We start from the raw sequence: 20,224 nt of genomic DNA, 5'->3' as shown, positions 1-20,224 counted from the left end.
TGTCATTTGAAGGGTCTAGGTACTATGTTAGTTTCATTGATGAATGCACCAGATACACCTGGATTTTTCCAATGAATAATAAAGCTGAAGTTTTTGCAACATTTGTTAAGTTTCATACATTTCTCAGTACTCAATTTTCTGCAACTGTTAAAACATTTCAAAGTGATGGTGGTGTAGAATATACCATTCACTAGTTTCAAAATTTCCTAGCATCAAAAGGAAATTTTCATCGGAAATCTTGCCCATATACCCCAGAACAAAATGGCTTAGTTGAAAGGAAATATAGGTACATTTTAGAAATTGTTATAACATTAATGCAAACAGCTAAACTTCCATCCAAGTTCTGGTTCTTTGCTTATTCTACAACCATATACTTGATCAATAGAATGCCCTGTGTTACATTAAAGATGCAATCTCCTTACAAGTTGTTAATGGGAAAACTTCTAGTTCTTACACATCTGAAAGTCTTTGGATGTGCATGCTACCCTTTACTGAAGCCATATATCAATTCTAAACTACAACAAAAACCAACAACTTATATCTTTTTTGGGTATGCAGAAAACTACAAAGGTTTTATATGTCTAGATGGGAGTACAAATAAGATTTATATCTCTAGACATGTGTTTTTTTTTTTATGAAACACAATTCCCATATTCAAAACGGCCATCTATTACACATCAAATCTCAAAACCAACATCCATGTCATCATTGCATTTGTCTACGTCATCAATACCATCTGTTTCTCTACATAATCAGATCACATTACCCGTATCTCATATACATTCATCCTCATCTCGAGCTTCAGAACTCTTGAATCAAACATCATCTAGTGCCACATAATCCTTAACTGCATCTACAACCTCAGAGTTCTTGGAAACACAATCATGTAGTACCTCAGATTCTATTTAAACATCTATATTACATACTTCAGATACAAATTCAAATTCACAAATCACAAAACCTTCCTGAAATTACACAATTCTCTATCCCTGTTGATCCTGATTTCTAACAAGAACAACTCATTGTTGTTCTACCAATCCACATGAATCTGCATCCAATGCAGACAAGGTCAAAAAGTAGAATTATCAAAAGAAAGGCCTATTCTGCTTCAGTGGCTGCAAATCTCACATCAACAGGACCAAGAACATTCAAAGCAGCTGCAAAAATAATATAGTGGCAATCTGCAATGCAAAAGGAAATTGATGCTCTCTATTCTCAAAACAGATGGTCCATTGTTCCTCTTCCTAAACATAAAAACCTTGTTGGTTGTAAGTGGGTGTACAGAATAAAAAGGAATGCATATAGGTCAATATCCAAATACAAAGCAAGGCTTGTTGCAAAAAGGTATAGTAAAGAAGAAGGCATAAACTATGGTGAGACATTCAGTCCAGTGGTTAAACCAACAACAATTCGATTGATTCTAGCATTGACAGCTCGGTTTAAATGGACTCTAAGACAATTGAATGTCAAAAATGCATTTTTGCATGGTATACTTCAAGAAGAGGTATATATGGAACAACCTCCAAGTTTTCAAACTTCCAATCATCCCTTAAACTATGTCTACAAGCTTCAAAAATCACTTTATGGTTTAAAACAAGCTCCTAGAGCTTTGAATGAAAGGTTTACAAGTTTTCTACCAGGATTGGGGTTTCAAATGTCTCAAGCAAATCCATCTTTGTTTGTTAAACACAGATCACTAAGCACATTTGTTCTCTTGCTCTATGTTGATGATGTGATCCTCACAGGCAATGATCCTTAGTTGGTTTCAAATGCCATAGAAGATCTCACCAAGGAGTTTGACATGAAGGACTTGGGAATCTTGAACTATTTCTTAGGGCTACAGATACACTACACCTCTGATGGTTTGTTTGTCTCCCAATCAAAGTACATAAACGAGTTAGTGGACAAAGTTGATCTTCAAAACTGCAAACCTTGTGCCACTCTATGTCTTCCTTATCATAGGTTGCTCAAAGATGATAACAAACTTTATCATAGCCCTGAGCAATACATAAGCATTGTTTGAGCATTGCAATATCTCAGTTTCACTAGATCTGACATAGCTTTCTCAATCAATCAAGCTTATCAATTTATGTACAATCCCATGGAGTCACATGTTATTGCAGTAAAGAGAATAATCAGGTATCTCAAAGGCACTTTAGAGTATGGAATTCAATTTCAATTAGGACCTATTTATCTGCAATCATATAGTGACTTAGCTTAGGCTGGATATCCAAATGACAGAAGGTCTGCCACTAGTTTCATTGTCTTTCGTGGTTCAAATCTGATTTCGTGGGCTTCAAAGAAACACCACACTATTTCCAGATCTTCCAATAGAGGCTGAGTATAAAGCTCTTGCCATCACTGCTACTGAGCTTGCTTGGATAAGGATTGTCTGCACCATTATTTTAGTTGCATTGTGGCAATCTCATGATCAGCTTACTCAAGCATGATATTGAGGGGGGATGTAAGAATAGTGAAGTGAAGAAAACCAATATCCATGTGGAAGATGAATCAATGGTTAAATTGAGTGACGCTTGTCAAGAGATAACATAGGTTGTTATAAGGTAGTTAGTCTTTAGCTTAGTGATAAAGCTTTGTAAAAACTATACAACAGACTTTGTAAATTTGTTACTTCATTGTCAATAAATACAACAAACTTTTCTTCTCTCTAAGCTTGATTCTCTCTCTTTCTCTCCCTCTCTCACTTTCTCTCTTTCTTCTTCACTAAGCTTCTTCAGAATTCTAAGTCTTCTTCCTTAAGATTTCTCTACAGTCTTAACAATTCGTCCCCCTAAACCTTTAACATGATCAAGGATTTCGAGCTAATTTACTTAAAACATTGTTTTTTTCTTTCTTTTGAAAACGATACAATATTTATAATGATCGAAAATGCAAATTGCATTCACAATAAAGCACCACTATAATATGCTGAAGAAATTTAGAGATCAAACACAGAACAAAAAGCTGTGGATTTGACATTTATACGCGTCAAACATGTGATATTCTCCAATCAATTAGAAAGAATTATAACTAAACTGCAATTTTTTTATTTTTTTATTTTTTTTTATTTTTTTTTTGTGAAAGAGCTTGTTTGACTTGGCTGTTGGCTAACCTCTGAAATAACCTTTTTGTTTGGATTATTTGCTCTTAGTTGACTTCTCGTATATAATATCAATCCTCTCCATTAATTATAATAGTAATAAACATGTAAGACTATAAAGCCACTGCCTTTCTTGCTAACAACAAAGAGAAATGCTAAAGAGACTTTTAAAATGATTTTTTTTTTTTTAGATTATGTCACTTGACATTTTAATGTCGATTCTCATATCAACATTATAAAATATTATGCTAAAAATATGATGTGCCAAACAGTGGTGGAGCCCGATTTCTTGTGTGGAGAGCTTTACATAGGTATTTGAACTGAGAACATGAGATATTGGAATAATTTGCATAAAAAATTGAAAGACCCCAAAATAAATAGAGATAACTAAAAATATTGCACAAACCTAGAAACCCGAATGTGAGGTAAAGAGTAAGCAAGAAATTTCTTAAAATATAAGTTAAAGAAAAATTGATAGAATAAGGAGGAGAAGTGAAGGCTGCAAGATGGAGAGAAAAATGAGGCCTAGCATGGAACAAAAAAATGAGTTTGGACTGAGAACACATTTGAATTTTATGGTAGCAAGAAGAAGAAAATGCAGGATGGGTCAGAGACCATTCTGGTCTCTTAGTGAATTTGCCACTGGTGAAAAAGAGTCACACTTCTAAAAGAGTCTCCTTAACATTTGTCAACGACAAAAGAATAAAACCCCCATCATATGCACATACTTTATGTCCAAATCCCCATGTGGTCTACACGATATTGGGCTGCCGTGGTAGTCTCTCTTATCAAAAGCCCACTATTAGCCCATGTTTCGGTCTCGCTCATTTAAATTGTGCTAGCATCAGTAACGCGTGAGAATGTTTATAATGCAACGGTAATTGATGATAATAGTGGGATTCACATAAATCTATGTCATTGCATTGTACAATTAAAAATAATTTGAGTATTCCATTAGGTACTATTGTTACATGCAAATTTTTATCAACGCACGATTAATTTTAGCATATCCTTTTCTTTCTTTAACAAGCATTTTAGCAATCTCTTATTATATAAGAAGATCTCGGGTTGTGGCCTACAACGTCAAATCTAGGAACACATGAATAGTTTCATTTATCAACATTAATAAGTGGGAATGGTTGGGTGAGTGGAGTTTTTTCCCAAAGTCAAGCCACAAAAATATTGCTACAGTCTAAGACACCATTTTTTTTTTATCTATATGCGAAGGAAACAGGTAAAAATGATGAAACTTTCATAATACCTAAATTATTCTTCTCCAATTAGGATTTCAAAAAATTAAAAAAAATCATTAAAAAAACCCACGTATTAGGATTATGGGTGGTTATGTTCATTATTTTTTATTAAAATATATTTTAACAAAAAACAATAATATCTAAAATCAGTATATTTAGAACAAAAAAATAAAACAATACAAAAAAGCAACTTGTCACACGCAAATGCGTATGACAGAGGCTAATGTTAAATAAGACACTGCTTTTTATGCGCACCAACAACGACAATTATTACTAATATTACGAGTTAGTGATGTTTGTAAGTGAGAGATATCCAGATTCACTCACTTGAATTGTAAAAACGTATGGTACATATTGATTTCGATATCTAATTATAATTAGCTTGTTGTATGACTTAACACAATTTTCTGTTCCTCCAAGTGGAGTATCTCTTTCTTTTCAAAGGAGAAGATTGATGTGTTTCAAAAAATAAAAATAAACCCTAATCATTCAATTTTGGGCCGGCCCATATTCCTTTCTCTATGCACATTTGGCCCCACGCTTGCTTCCCGAGCGTGTCGACCAATAACCGGATTGGGTTTCCAACCAAAACCAAGGCGTGATGGACACTTTCCATGGTGCGGTTCTCTTTGTGTGTTTTGGGAAAACGACTTGCATTTCATCAAGTGGGCTCTCGGAGGGAGGAGCACTATTGACCATTGATGTCGTCTCTCTACCACAAAAATGTTCGAAGTGACAACTTATTCCCTCGTTTGCTCAAAAATAATGGGGTCAAAAATTAATTAGCCGAAAATAAAAGCGAAGAGGACTAAATTGGAGAGTTTGGCAGGCGTCAACCTAAATTAAGGGTTTAGGCAAAAGGGTTTGTAGTTCGAGTGTTAAGAGGGCTTCGTCTACAGTCTTATATTACAGTTTTTTTTTCTTGCTAATATTACTCACATAATCAACATTGCAGTCTAATGTCCTATACTAATTTTGTGTGTGTTAATAGTACGTAGAGATGAACAAGGAGTGACGGAAATGGAGTTGAACGTGAAATGGTACACAGGAGAAAAACCGAGAACAATTTTTTAGTAGGTTTTCTTTTCTATTTTTGTTGCTCACTCCACCCTTGTCCACTCATCTTTATTCCTCATTTTTTTCACATATACATTCCCCTTATATCAAGCGGACCTTTTAGTTGGTAAGCTTTAAAAGTTCGGGTATGAGAATATTATGATGGGTAATGATAAGTTTTTATGTCCAAGGAGTTAATCACAAATGAAAATGATGTTAGGGCGATGCTTTCCTAATTTCGAATTGAGCAATGTTTGGCTCTCCAAGATTGAGGACGAATTTCTCCTCAATTTATTTGGTAGTCGATTCACAGAACTTCATATGTACAATCGAAACCGTTTATATTATAAATCTCGATATAAAGATCAATTCTATACAAATTTAATTAAAACTAATGTTATTTAGTCAATCAATTATAGCAAATAAATAGGCAGTTCTTAATAATTGTACTAAATCCGTCCATCTATTTTTATACAGTTCGATAGCTAAACAATTTCATTTTGTTGCAGATATAATCTTTACAAAGATCTTTATAATATGCAATTTCAATCATAAGCCTGAAGTTATGTAATCGGCAATTCGACCACGTAGCAAATTGAGGATCCTCATCTACCGAGGAGCCAAGTTAATTTCTTACGAATCCATTATCTTTTGCACCGTTCCCTTTTTAAATCTTGTGGACAAATCCAATAATCTTTACAAAATTTTTTATAGTATGAACGATTCTGATCATAAAAATAAAATTCCATAAATCTACAATTCTACCACGTAGTGAATTGAGGATCCTTATCCACTAAAGAGCCAAGTTAATTTCTTACAAATCCATTATCTTTTGCACCGTTCCCTTTTTCCATCTTGTGGACGAATCCAACTTTCTTGATATGTGATTAATCTACTTTTCAATTGAAATTTGGTCACTCTGTCAAGTGAGATATCCCATCCTCTTTTGATGAACCATCATTTCCCATTATAGCCACCAATGGCGCAGAATCATGATGGTGCCCCATCTTCAATTATTTTCGATTTCTTTTTTTTATTTCATTCAATTAAATGAATAAATATTGAATTATGGAATTGAAAAACTTCATTTTAAACCACAAAATAGCTCATGCAAATTTAGGACCCTGCAACTTGCATCACACTCCAATCAACTAAAACATAATTTTGAATTTTGAATATCATCTAAACGTAGATTCTTTGTGCTCGACGTCCATTATTTATAAAATACGGACATGGATTAGTATTGTTAAAAAGGGATTGACTCGTGACAATATTTTTTACACAATATTTGATATACGTTTTATTTGGGACTCATTCTGTAATGTATTTCAACGATCCGAACCGTCTATGTTTTCGATCTTGCCGCAATATCATGTCTACCAAAAATCATCAAAATCTGAAATCATATGATCGTTTGATTAAGAGTTTAGAGTTTCTTTATAGAACCATATTCGTTTATTTTCTTTATTACAAATGAATGTCTTAATGATTTGAATTTGTCTAATTTTTTGGAAGGATAATCTACGAATGATGTTCTAAATGATAGATAATTTGGATCGTTAAAATAATTGCAGAATGGGCTCCACAAAAACATATGTAAAAAAACATAGTGTCACAAATCCACTCCTTGTTTGTTTGTTTGTTTTGTTTTGTTTTTTGTTTTTTTTAGTACATCAATATTTTTACACTAGGGGAAGGGTGAGTTCGGCTAAACCACATAATAGGCAGCCTAATTTGGTATCGAATTCACCATACATGAGATATGCCCCTTGTTAAAAATATATAAATAACATGTCACTAAATTTTGTTCAACATTTCCTGAACTAACCATTTATAATTATTTTTTTTTTGGTAAAAACTAACCATTTATATTTTATTATATATGTATAAGGCTATATATATGCATGTGATGGAAAGGAGATAACTCATTAGAGGAATTAAAGTTGAATTTTTAATTGGTGAAGCCATGAAAGGAAGTCATGAGCCCCGTTCAAGCTCCTCTTGCGCAGCTTGCAAGACACTGAAGAGAAGATGCAGTCCCACCTGCATTTTCGCACCCTATTTCCACTCCGACGATGCCAAAAAATTCGCCCAAGTTCACAAAGTGTTCGGGGCGAGCAATGTGAGCAAGATCCTAACCGAAGTCCCCGAGGATCAGCGCGAGGACACGGTGAATTCGCTGGCCTACGAGGCAGAAGCGAGGCTGAGAGACCCCGTTTACGGCTGCATTGGCGCCATATCGATGTTGCAAAGGAAGATGATTCAGTTGCAGCATGATCTGGCTGTTGCTCGAGCTCGTCTCGCTTGCTATGCTCCGAAGAATTCGCCCTCGTTGTCGTCGTGCTCTTCTTCTTGTTGTGCCATGTTAGATGAGGCTACTTTCAGTGGATTTCCTGCTTGGAGTGGATTAAATAGTAACAATTTCAGCCAGAATTCATCTGATTTGATCAGCCAGCATGGACAAGCTAGTGATTTTAGCTATTCTTCATATATACTGTGAATTCATGCTCTCTCTCTCTCTCTCCCTAAATTTCTCTCTCTTTCTCTCTCTTTCTCTCCCTAAATTTCTCTCTCTTTCTCTCTCTTTGTTGGTAATTTGAAATGTGTGGACTTAATTTCTGATCAAAATAAAAAATTGGGAAGGAGGGATTATGTGATTATTGACAAATAATATTACTCTACTGAAGTCAGAAACACAATGTCAAGCAAAACAACTACTCATGTACAAATAATCACACATTATTTTGGGACACCGCCGCTTTGACGTCTCAGTTGCATGTCAAGCAACTAGAAGAAACCGAGAATCTCATTAGAACATAACCAGAGGCCTATCAAGCAAACTAGAAGAAACCGAGAATCTAAAATTCGAAAAACAAAATAATTATCAAGCAAATAGAAGAAATCGAGAATCTAAAATTCGAAAGACGGAATAGTGATCAAAAGGTATTATAATTGTTTACATTGCAGTAATTCTTAACGGTCAAATATAACCAAGAAACTACTCATGAAGCTCTCAGCAATGGCGGGACCTGAAGAATGTGAGTACGTGGGGAGCTTCATCTTCTTCCCGAGCTCCACCTGAACATCCATGAACATATTCAACCTCTGCAACTCGAGCTCCTTGTCGAACTCCATTCTCTGCTTCTCCAGCTCCATCATCTGCTTCCGCTTCGAATTCTCAATCCTCTCGTACATTTCCCCAAATCTGGAAATTGCCCTCGCCAATTCCCTGCACACCGCTCCAACCGATAACCCCGCCGCCTCATCACCACCGTCGTCGCGGCGAGACCCTTCGAGGGGATACGGACTTGGGTCGGGGGATTTGCCAGTGAGAGCGAGGATTGGGGGTTTTGATTCGGTAGATACGGCGGCGTTTGAGGGAGTTGAGCAGATAAGGGAGTGGAGGCGGCGGTAGAAGGGCCACTTGGACGGGCCGGGCTTCGACTTCTACAGCTTGTACTTTTTCTTCAACGTGTCGATGCGGTTCCTGCACTGGACGTCTGTCTTGGACGGCTTGACGCCGCCATTTTGAGTGGAATTAACGGCGTCAGCCACCTCCTTCCACTCTTTCTGACGGAGGATGCCGTGGTTTAAATGGAGGTAACGGTCGCCCCAGGCCGTTATTAGTGCCTCCGTGTCAGCTTCGTTCCAACAGTCCTCGCGGCCAGCCGGGGCGTGGGTACGGGTTCGGCGGTTCATGAGGGACGGGTTCGGGTCCGGAGGTGGTGGAGAGAGATTGGAAGTAGGAGCTGTCGATGCGGGTAGGTAATGATCGACAGACGATGGAAAAGATCGGAGTGAGAAGGATATGGAAATCTGGCCGTTCAATCTGCCGGCAGTGACGTCAGCTACCCAATTGTCGTTGGACGGACTACTATCCGCTTTAATTTTCACAACAAGACTTGGTACTCAAAGATGAATTGGAACTCTTACTTAAAATTTCTCAAAATTGTTCACTATCAATTTATAGAACTTCTTGTTTATAATCAGAACTATTCATATTATAAATAACCCTATAAAGATCGTCTCTACAAAAAATTAATTAAAATTAAGGTCGTTTAGTCATTAAACTTTTTAAAAATAAATGAATGGTATTGGTAAAAGCATTATGAACCATTTATGCATTTGCTACAATAGATTGACTAAATGACATTGGTTTTAATTTATTTTTTGTAAAGGTGATCTTTACAGTGTGATTTATAGTATGAACGGTTATGATCATAAGCACAAATTTTGAGTAGGAGTTTCTACTTATCTTTGAGTAGCAGCCAAGTATTGTTCAATTTTCACTCTCTGGCTTACCTCGGAAATAGGGGTGGTTTCAGTTACGGTTACTCTACCAAAACCTATGTACCAATTACCATACCAAATTTTTGTTATAGCAAAATTTAGTACTATTATCGTGCTAAACTTTCGGTGTATCCAATGTCGTTATGTTAAATAGTTCGGTTGACATAGTATACCGTATAATAATAATTATTATTACTTTGTTTTGGGCCAAAATATGATTTTTTTAATTTTATTTTTTTCAACCCAAGCCAAGGTCCAAACGTTTGCTTTTTCTATTTTTATGACTTTATCTCATATATTGTTGCCAAATTTAGAGAACCCAAATAGAATTCCTGCCGTAAGAAACCATAGGTAGCAAGCACACCAACACCAATCCCTATAGAGTATGAGAGAGTGTCGAAGAGAGAAAGTGTCGAAGGAATGAGAGGCAATGATGGGTTTTTACTAAAATTATTGAAATATTATATAGTTATTTATATATATATATATATATATATATATATATATATATATAAATTGTACAATATATATTTATATTTTTCGGTACGGTATGGTAACCATTAGTAATGACATCGAATAGCAATGCCATACCAAAAAAATTCAGTTTGGTATAATACCGTGCCATTACCAACTGATACAAAATCAATATAATACAGTTGACACGATAATTTGGCAATAAATTTCACCCCTACGCGAAAATGTTCGTGAAAATTAATACATAATAATTATTTATTAATGCTTTATATTTTTTTTAATGCTTTAATTTTCAATCTCCTTTCTCAATGTTCTATTTATTGTTTTGTTTTATTTGATGGAAGCTGGATATTTTATTAACTTCAAATGAAATTACGACAAATTTTCGTAGAGGAGGTTCTAAATAAACTCAGGAGGGTCCTCTAACCATACAAACTCATAGTCAATAAAAACGGCAAACTCGGCTAATTTATGGGCAACCCCACAGAACAATTTAGAAATGCTAGTTAAATACAACTAAGATGTTCTATTTGTTGTTAATGCTTTATATTTTGATGTTGGATTGACGGGAAAAATTTAGAGATGCTAGTAAAGTACATGTACGAACTCGTTAACGAGTTTGGGTTTTTATATATGCTAAAACGATAAGCGAATGAGCCAATTGCGTTATGCATAATGTCCCACGACATGAGAACGTTAAAACGAGACACGTGACTAGCTGGTTCGGAGGGGATGGGGTTTAAGCACCTGTATGAAGATCACAACTTTAGAATCCCCAGTTGAGAAATGGGCTTCTTGGGCTTAAGCCCATTGGGCTGGAATTTGGGTTGGGGTTGGGTTTTCTGGATTGATTTGTAAGCTGGATATTGCCCATTGGATTGAACAAAAGGAGTCTTCATGGCCCAAGTAATACATGTTGAAGGCTTGTAGCAAACATAAATTGAGTGTTTTCTTTGTCATGTTCTTCAAAAACGATATTCTATTGTCAATTAATCTAAACCGCGAGGAGAGAATTAAGAGTTTGGTGCATAAGGGGAGTACATGTGCTCCATATTATTTCGTGTCAATAAGTTCTAATTGATCTTAATTGATTCAGCTTAATGTACATGTGAAAGGCAAATGGTATTTACTTGAGTTTATATGATTGAATTTGATTGCTACAATTGCCATGGTAATACACTATGGTTGCATAGGCATGTATTTTTAACATTTGAATCATAAGTTCTTTGAAACTTTGAAGGTCCCTAGTCAAATGTATATAGTCTTATTGTCCGTTAACGTTATAGTTGATCAAAATATCGGGAGTTAACAAAAATTAGAGCATTGTTAAAAGAGATGTCAAAATTGCCACATAGACATAAGATGATAAAAAATGACAGACTTTCTCTAGCCGTGCCTTCACTTTCTTACTTTGAGCTGAGGCAATTGAAGGCAAAGCCTTCTGCTGTCAAATTTGATAGCTGCTATCAAATTTATTTAATAATTGTTTAATAGATAGGATGAAATTCATAATAAATGATGTTGTGTGTTCCAAGTATTTGATTGGTTGTCTCAATAATTGGATCCCACAAATAGATAAAGGAATTATAGAATTACATTTTTATTTAACATATCGGGTGGAGAAAATTTTTATGCAAAATGTCAAATTGCTACATAAAGTCATCAAATATCATTTTGATGTTTTACATTTAACATATCCTTTAGAGATGCTCTTAAATGATTTATAGGTTACTTTAAGATTTCAAAAGTGATATTCTGCTTTCAACCAATTTAAACAACAATGAGTGGATTCAAAACTCAAGTGCATTTAGGAACATATTTGCTCCAGCTAAAGTGGTCAATTACATCCCTGTTTACAACAAACATACGATGAGTTATTAATTTTGCTTGTTATTTAACTTCGTCACACACACATGATAGTTGATTTTTCATTGTAGATCACTACCACACACATTTTATTAATGCCACAAAATTAGTTCATGTGGACGCCTACGAATGAGAAGTGGTTTATATGTACAATTGTTAAAACTCAAATTTTATCAATGTCTGAAAAGAACGGAGAATTGGATGAATATCTTAATCATAGAATACAAGGTAGATGGATGAAGTCGAAGAGTGCATCCAGTATGTTATGCGACTGTCATATGCCACTAATACTAGGGAAAATTTTATAGGACGACAATAAGGTCAGCAATTCTTTACGACACAGAATATTAGGCGGTCAAGCTTCAACACATAGAAAAATGATTGTAGCAGAGATGAGAATGCTTTGTTGGATGTGTGAACGAGAAAGGACAAGATTAACAATGAGAATATCCGAGGTAAAGTAAGAGTGGCCGCAATTGAAGATAAGATGAAAGAAAATCTATTAAGGTGGTTTGGATATGTGAATAAAGACCTACCACTAGTACAAAAAAGACTTTGCGCAACGCAAGTCCTTTGTCGCGTAAAGTAAAAAAAACATTGCGCAAAAATTAGCCCAACGAACTTTCATCGCGCATCCACCGTCAAGGCAGTGACAATAGGGTTTGCCCGACGAAGAATTGACCTACGTCGAGCAAAGTACCACTTCGCGCGACGTAGGTCCTACATTGCGCAAAACCACTTTGCGCAATGTAGGTCACTCTTCGTCGCGCAAACCCTAATTAATAAATATTGTAATTAAATTCTAAACAATAATTAATAAACCAAGAAAAAGTATTTAATTATAAAATATATGAAAACATACAAGATGTCCGAACAAAAAAGAAAAAACTACAAGTCTTCTAGGTTTAATACATCATGCTAGTGGGTATCGGCTGGACGAAGTGGCTAGGAAGTCAAAGGTGGAGCAAGATCAGGTGTTGGCATCGGGATTTGGAAGCCGAACATTGCTAAGGCCCGTACAATCATACTCATCTTCTCGTCCTGGGCCCTAATGTGCTCGACTTTGGAGGACGAGGTGATCAGTAGCTCCAGCTCCAACAAACAATTCATTCGAGAGACATCACAATGATCAACCAGGGCAGTGCTTACGTTGTTGCGTAATGCTTAACCAGAATATGCCCTGCACCTAGAGCTGCCTCACTTAGACTCATTTTCATCAGCAAGACCTGTAAGAGTATAAGCTCCCATTAAATTTAAATAGTGCACCAAAGTCCTACAGTGATACATGATACCATATTTTACAGACTACCATCCACAAACTGTACTTACCATCTAAAATAGCAGGCAGCACCTGCTGTAAATAGTTCTGGAATTGGACGCCCAATGACCTTGGTAAATACTACAACCAATTTCCAAACAAAGGGGACCATTAAACAGAGCAGGTAAAACAAATACTTGTAGTAGCTTCACCTTAAATAATGTTAAATATCCATCACGGACAGATGCTTTTTTATGAGGGGTAGTGCTATTCACAAATCCTATTTTACCTCTCACACACCCTTGTTAAATTTTTGTCCATTGATCTTCTTTAATTCATTCTATCCGACGATTGGAAATTAAGAAGGGTGTGTGAAAAGTAAAAATTGGTGTGTAGATAGCACCATCCTTTTAACAGTTTCGGATAATATCAGGAAGTGCAAGCTCAAAGTACTTTAGGATGTGTGTCTGTTAAAGCATAAGACAACAATATGCATATTTTAAAAGTGCTACATAAACTCATGTCCATGACTCCATATAAAGTCAAACCTCAGTCAATTTTGGAACAATCTTAGGGAGACACTGAGACAGCTGTTGAGGATCACAATAGGCCATAGCCCCAAGCAGTTGGACACTGCTTTGTTCGCCAAGCTTTATCTTCAAGACCCTATCAAAATAATGTATTTATACATCATTATCTGAGACTAAAATGACAAACTTGATGATTAAGGAACTTCCAAACAAGTTTATAAATAAATGGGTAAGGTATAAGGTAATTACCTTCAAAAGAGATGGAAGAACCAGTTTAATTCCTTGAGCACTAAGTTGACACATCATTGCACGAGCTGCACACTCGGCACCTTCACGAACTGCAACAACTTGATCAAAGAATGAAACCAACAGTAGTGGCAACATTTTAATTACATACCTGCATCAAAAAAGATGATAGGAGGACGGTAAGAGTGAGAGTTCAGGTGAATATTAAGTCCATATAGAGAACTTCTTTGTACATAACCGATCACTTTCGGCTCAAATAGTCTTCCGAGTGATTCACAGAGACACTCAAATCCGAGTAAAGCACTTTCACGACATTTTGCTGAATTCCTGTAATGGAAAGGAAATACAAAAATGAATAGCAACAATAAAATGCATAAGAAACAGAAGCATTGAGTGATCAAGTGATCTTGCAACAATAAATGACTCGAGTCGCAAGACACTTCTATTCTAGAAGTTGCATTAATTTGTGAACTTGTATATTGCATTGATAATCATATTGGTACACAAGGTAGGACCTTTATACAAAGCTGAGAAGCTATTCTAAGTAAACAGAACCTATAATCAAGCTAATTACATTTACATCCTACAATCACTCTGTCACAAGAGTTGACAATTCCAGAAGCTATAATCACTCTCAATCAGATCACATGATTTTCTTTCCTTTAACACTCCCCCTCAAGTTGGAGTGTGAATGTCAATCACACCCAACTTGCCTAGATGTGCATGGAAAATAGGCGCACGTAATGGCTTGGTAAACAAGTCTGCAACCTGCTCCCCTATCCTAACATAGGAAGTTTTGATTTCTCCTTTTTGAACTCGCTCTCGGACTGTGTGGCAATCGATCTCAATATGCTTTGTACATTCAGATACACCGGATTTGCGGCTATGTGTAAGGTGGCTTGGTTGTCACAAAATAATCTTGTCGGCTGAGGATGGTTAACATGCAAATCTTCCAATAAATATCTCAGCCAACTTAATTCACAAGTGGCTACAGCTATGGACCGATACTCCGCTTCCGCGGATGAACAGGCTACTGTAACTTGTTTCTTGCTTTTCCAAGACACTAGTGACTTTCCAAGAAAAATACAGTAACCAGTCACTGATCAACGTGTAATGGGGCAACGAGCCCAATCTGCGTCACAGTAACCAGTTAAATGTAATTCACTTTGGGAAGAAAACATCAAACCTTGCCCAGGAGCTCCTTTAAGGTATCGAAGAAGTCGATACGTTGCATCAAGATGGTGTCGTTGTGGATCTTGCATAAACTAACTCAATGTGTTGACAGTGTATGCTATTTCCGGTCTTGTGATGGTCAAATAAATCAATTTTCCAATTAAGCGCCTATACCTCGCAGGTTCATGAAGTGAAGTGCTTCCTGCATGTGTAAGCATTAAATCGGCCTCCATTGGAACTTTCATAGGTTTAGCACCAAGTAACCTAGCCTCCTCCAATATGTCCAGTGTATATTTCCGTTGGCATATTGTGACTCCAGCTTTCGAACGTGCGACCTCAACTCCAAGGAAATATTTCAAAAGTCCAAGATCTTTAATTCGAAATCGACTGCTAAGAAAAGCCTTTAGGTTCTTGATTTCTGTCTCGTTGTTGCCTGTAATCACCATATCATCAACATATAACAATACAATAGTGAGCGAAGTACCCTTGACTTGAGTGAACAGAGAGTAATCTACCTTAGATTGGCAGAAACCAATGTCACAGATTGCCGAAGAAAATTCTCGAAACCAACTTCTGGACGCCTGTTTAAGACCATACAAAGATTTGTGGAGTCGACACACAACATTCTCCCCCTGTCGACAACAACCCGGAGGGGGCAACATGTATACCTCTTCTTGAAGTTCGCCATGAAGAAAGGCATTTTGGACGTCCATTTGATGTAAGGGCCAATTGCGGACAGCAGCCACAGTCAATAAGCAACGCATGGTAATGAGTTTGGCCACTGGTGCGAAGGTCTCCTTGTAGTTGATACCTTCACGTTGGGTGAAGCCTTTGGCCAAGAGACGCGCTTTGTAGCGTTCAAGAGTTCTGTCGGAGTGGTACTTGAGCTTGAAAACCCATTTGCAGCCAATGGGTCGTTGCCCGGGCAGTAGAAGAACAAAACTCCACGTTTTGTTGTCTTCGAGAGCTGTGAGTTCAACTTGCATTGCTGCAACCCAGTGGGGATTCTGACAAGCCATGTCTAGCACGAGATATCCACTACATCGGTATGTTTCCTATTCATGCTTGTCTCTTGGGTATGACCATACATCCATGTGAACATGTGAGTCCCCCTTGACCCCGTGTGAACGGGTGAGCCCCGATTTAGCTCCATGTAGGCCAAAAGATGCCACATGAATGGGTGGGTCCCCATTGGCCCCGCGTGAACGGGTGAGCCCCGGCTTGGCTCCATGTGGTTGCTGATGTATGGAACTTCACATGTGACCCATAAAATAGGGTCTCACGTGCGGGGGAGTGTTAGAATTCCTCTGTCCCACATCGACTAGAAGGCTTGAGAACAAGCCCTTTAAATAGAATTACCCCACTCTAATTAATATCGAGACCTTTTGTATTAAAACCCCACACCGGATGGATTGAACAAGTGGTTAAGTGGGGACAGTATCGGTGTTGTTAGAGTGGGCCCATGGCCCGTCTACCTAAAATTTAACAAGTTGCAACATAAGATTTATAACCAATGAGAAGAGGAAAGAAAACTCCACAACCTCAGAATTAACAATTATTTGTCCCCACAGACTATACTAGCTTAAGTGTAGTCCAACAACACAATGATCAATCATTTAATGACTAATCAGTCCTGACCTGTATTTTCTGGAATTCTTACGTTTAGAAACATAATAAATCTCACAAAATATAATTGCCAACAACATATACAGAAATTCCCGTCAACTTCTTAAACCGGGTTAGAAATCCAACCTATCTACAAGTCCTTCTTGTAGTTGAGCTACAATCCCATATTTCTTCAAGCAAGAAATACCGAATCCCTTGACCACTCCAGCAAGCCCGAAAGCAGCTCCACGGTGTTCCCCATATTTGTCACTCTTCATCAGTTTATCCAAAAGCCTCGAGACGAGCTGGTTCATCATCCTTGTACAGAGAAAAGAATAGGATTAGCTTTCCTCTTAACGTCAATATTGTATCTATCAACATAAACAATGTCATAAGACAATTTCTTGATGGGAAAAAACAAGGCTGGTTCATCATCCTTGTACAGAGAAAAGAATAGGATTACCTTTTTGTTCAAGTAGTTCTCAAAGATGGGAAATAGCAAGGAAACATTATCCCTGCCATGCTTATCAATAATCATAATACCAGCATTGATCATTCTTCCCCTAACATCGGCATTAGGATCAGCCTGCATATAGAGAAACATTGACAACGTGGTTAAAGTCAACACTTCTCCTTTCTGACAAGGACTATACAATATCTCTTTCCAATTGAATGCACACTTCATGCTTTCGAAACAAAGGGGATGTAAATCTTACCAGTGCTTTTGAAATAAGAAATGTCATAACAACAGGAAGGTCTTTTGTTCCGAGTACATCAGCAGAAGAATGTAATGCCAAGGCTACCCCTTGTCGACCCAGCCAACCAGTATCAACATTCTCCTTAGTCAAACCAGCATCACGGATATACAGAGAAAATAAAGTAGAAAGAGACTCCTGCATAACAATAATTATTGTAACATTACTACTTGTGAGACGGGTTTAACAAGGTCAATGCAGGTTTGATAGTTAAAGTCAGACAAACCTGTATAGAATCGGGACATTCATCCAAAGCAGCAGCCAATGCCTCCGCACTCCGCAGCAGCAAAAAGGACATTATAATTGAGATGCAAAAGTGCTTGGAAAAGGCCTGAATAGTCTGTCCCAAAGTCACATACCGATCCCATAAATCCTCTGCTGCTTCTGCAACGGACTGAACAAAAGCATAAAGAAAACACATGAGACTAGAAACATATTTGCATGGCAATAGAATATATTACATTAGCAACGGACAAAAGTTTATAACTGTAAACTAAGTCTAAAACACAGATAAATCTCCATCTTAAACCATAAGATGGGACCCTTATCCATTAGTCAAAGTATAGACACTACACTTCAGAAAAATAATTGGTACACCAAACCTTTTCCGGGTCATGTAAGGCAATCCAAATGCCTGTAGCGACTTCAACATTCTGATCTAAACTTATGACATTATAATTCACAGCATAAATAATTGGCTTGTAATTATTAACATTATCAATGAAAGCTGATCTAAACTTAGTGGGAATGGAGTGAAAGGAAATCAATGTATATTTAAGTTACCAAGTACAATATACAAAAAGATACATTTAAGTTACCAGATATGCATATGACCATGTTCCCAGCTTTTCAAGCATGCAATTCAATTTCCGTTTACAAATTGGGGTATGCTATCCACACACCTCAAATTACTTCTCACACACCCCTTGTTAATTTCTGTACGTTGATCTTCTTTAATTCATCTGATCTGACGGTCAAAAATTAGAAGGGTGCGTGAGAAGTAAAATTGGGTGTGTGGATATCATACCCCTACAAATTAACAATTAATATGAGATGCAATAGAAGTTTAAAAATAAATAAATAATTTCTTATTTTCAAGACTAAACCTGACCTTGCTCAACCCTTGAGCTACTCCAGAGCGCTCAACATTACTATTATCAGATTTAAGTGTATCAAACTAACACCATAGCACACCATGTTGCAACTGTATACTACTTTGGGAACAAACAGAAACCAACATGGTTGCACCCACCCTAATTCGAAACCCACATAACCTCAAACCCTCACTAATCCGAAACCCTATCAAATCAGAACCAACATCTAATTTTATCTGGAGATTTCGATAAAGTACTCTGAAATCAACATGCAATTTGACCTTAAACCCTAAATAACAAAAACCCATCGAAAATCAGAAACCCTTACCTTGATTTTGGGACTTGATTCGCGTCAGCTTCGAGATTCGCGTGGTTGCCCGTCGTTTAGAATGAGAGGGAGAGAAACAACCGACTAAGTAGTGGTGGTGGTTGGATTCGAGATTGTGAAGACGAAAGACAGGTATGGGTTCAAGATTTGGGTTTCAAGGTTGCGAAAAGGAGAGAGAGGTCTACGGGAAAGAAAGAGCGAGAGGGAAGAGAGAGATCTATGGGGTTCAAGGTTGCCAAACTCGGAAAATTGAAAAAAAAAAGGCCTATTTTTCACTATTGTACCGCCAAAATTATCACAACTACCACAACGTAGGTATACAATTTGACGTCGCGCAAAGTGGTTTTGTGCGACGCCTTAAGGTGGTCATCGCGCAAGGTATTTTTTTTTTTTTAAATTATTATAAAAATTATTGAAAATGTAACTTTACTCCTTTCAATTTCAAATTTTTTTTACATAAACCCCACAATAATTTATTTTCTAACAAAAACCCACAATAATTTTTTTTTTACATATATATCATTCAATTTCTTAAGTGTTATAAGTACAAAATAAATAAATTAAAATTTACTTAGTAAATACATATACCATTGAATTTGATGGGAAAAGCATTGTACCAAACTAGTGTCAAAGATCCAACCGTCAAACTTGTTTGTATATGTTTCGAGATCGCATATGCCAGAAATCGCAAAAAACAAACATGCAGAGATCAAGTAACGAGATAAAACTTTTCGACAGTTATAAACGAAAAAGCACGATTTAACGGTAGTATTAACTCCGATTTTTATGGTTTTTTTACAGCTACGCTCCTGGATCTTATATCAATACAATGAACTAATTCAATCGTCAATTTAAAATAGTTGCACAAGTGGATACCACAAAATCTTATGTTATACTTAATGAAAGTATAAATAAACTCTTAAGTGTTAGTGAATCTATCGTTTTGATGGGATACGCATTGTACGAAACTAGTTTCAGCGATCCAACCGTCAAACTTGTTTGTATATATTTCGAGATCGCATACGCCAAAAATCGCAAAAAAGAAACATTCAGATATCAAGTAATGGGACAAACCTTTTTTATGGCTATAAACGAAAAATCACGATTTAACGGTTATTTTAACTCCGATTTTGTTGATTTTTTACAGTTACACTCCTTGATCCTATATGAATACAATGAACTAATTCGATCGTCAA

The 20,224-nt window shown here is 36.7% G+C and overlaps 3 protein-coding genes across 3 annotated transcripts; 1 reads left to right on the top strand and 2 right to left on the bottom strand.

The window, feature by feature from the left end:
- Window positions 1-7,324: 7,324 nt before the first annotated feature.
- On the top strand, window positions 7,325-8,080 carry LOC137735437 (LOB domain-containing protein 21-like). Its single transcript, XM_068474861.2, has one exon. It carries the CDS (start codon window positions 7,376-7,378, stop codon window positions 7,907-7,909), a length of 534 nt encoding a protein of 177 aa, XP_068330962.2. The 5' UTR covers window positions 7,325-7,375; the 3' UTR covers window positions 7,910-8,080.
- A 240-nt stretch (window positions 8,081-8,320) lies between these two features.
- LOC137735436 (trihelix transcription factor ENAP2) lies at window positions 8,321-9,308 on the bottom strand. The gene is given in 1 exon segment (XM_068474860.2): window positions 8,321-9,308. A coding segment is annotated over 1 exon segment (726 nt). The 5' UTR covers window positions 9,109-9,308; the 3' UTR covers window positions 8,321-8,382.
- Window positions 9,309-12,917: 3,609 nt separating this feature from the next.
- LOC148695962 (protein ILITYHIA-like) lies at window positions 12,918-18,379 on the bottom strand. The gene is made up of 9 exons (XM_088696925.1): window positions 18,209-18,379; window positions 17,833-18,000; window positions 17,568-17,744; window positions 17,315-17,437; window positions 16,999-17,169; window positions 14,077-14,400; window positions 13,846-13,963; window positions 13,369-13,438; window positions 12,918-13,265 (listed from the first exon to the last, which is right to left on the bottom strand). Exons 2-5 carry the CDS (start codon window positions 17,902-17,904, stop codon window positions 17,134-17,136), a joined length of 408 nt encoding a protein of 135 aa, XP_088553051.1. The 5' UTR covers window positions 17,905-18,000; window positions 18,209-18,379; the 3' UTR covers window positions 12,918-13,265; window positions 13,369-13,438; window positions 13,846-13,963; window positions 14,077-14,400; window positions 16,999-17,133.
- Window positions 18,380-20,224: the final 1,845 nt, after the last annotated feature.

The sequence above is a fragment of the Pyrus communis genome, chromosome 7 (genome assembly GCF_041283825.1).
Source record: "Pyrus communis isolate YQ-2024b chromosome 7, ASM4128382v1, whole genome shotgun sequence".
Lineage (NCBI taxonomy): Eukaryota > Viridiplantae > Streptophyta > Magnoliopsida > Rosales > Rosaceae > Pyrus > Pyrus communis.
Note: the sequence above shows the minus strand (reverse complement) of the source record. Positions and strands in the feature narration are given on the sequence as shown.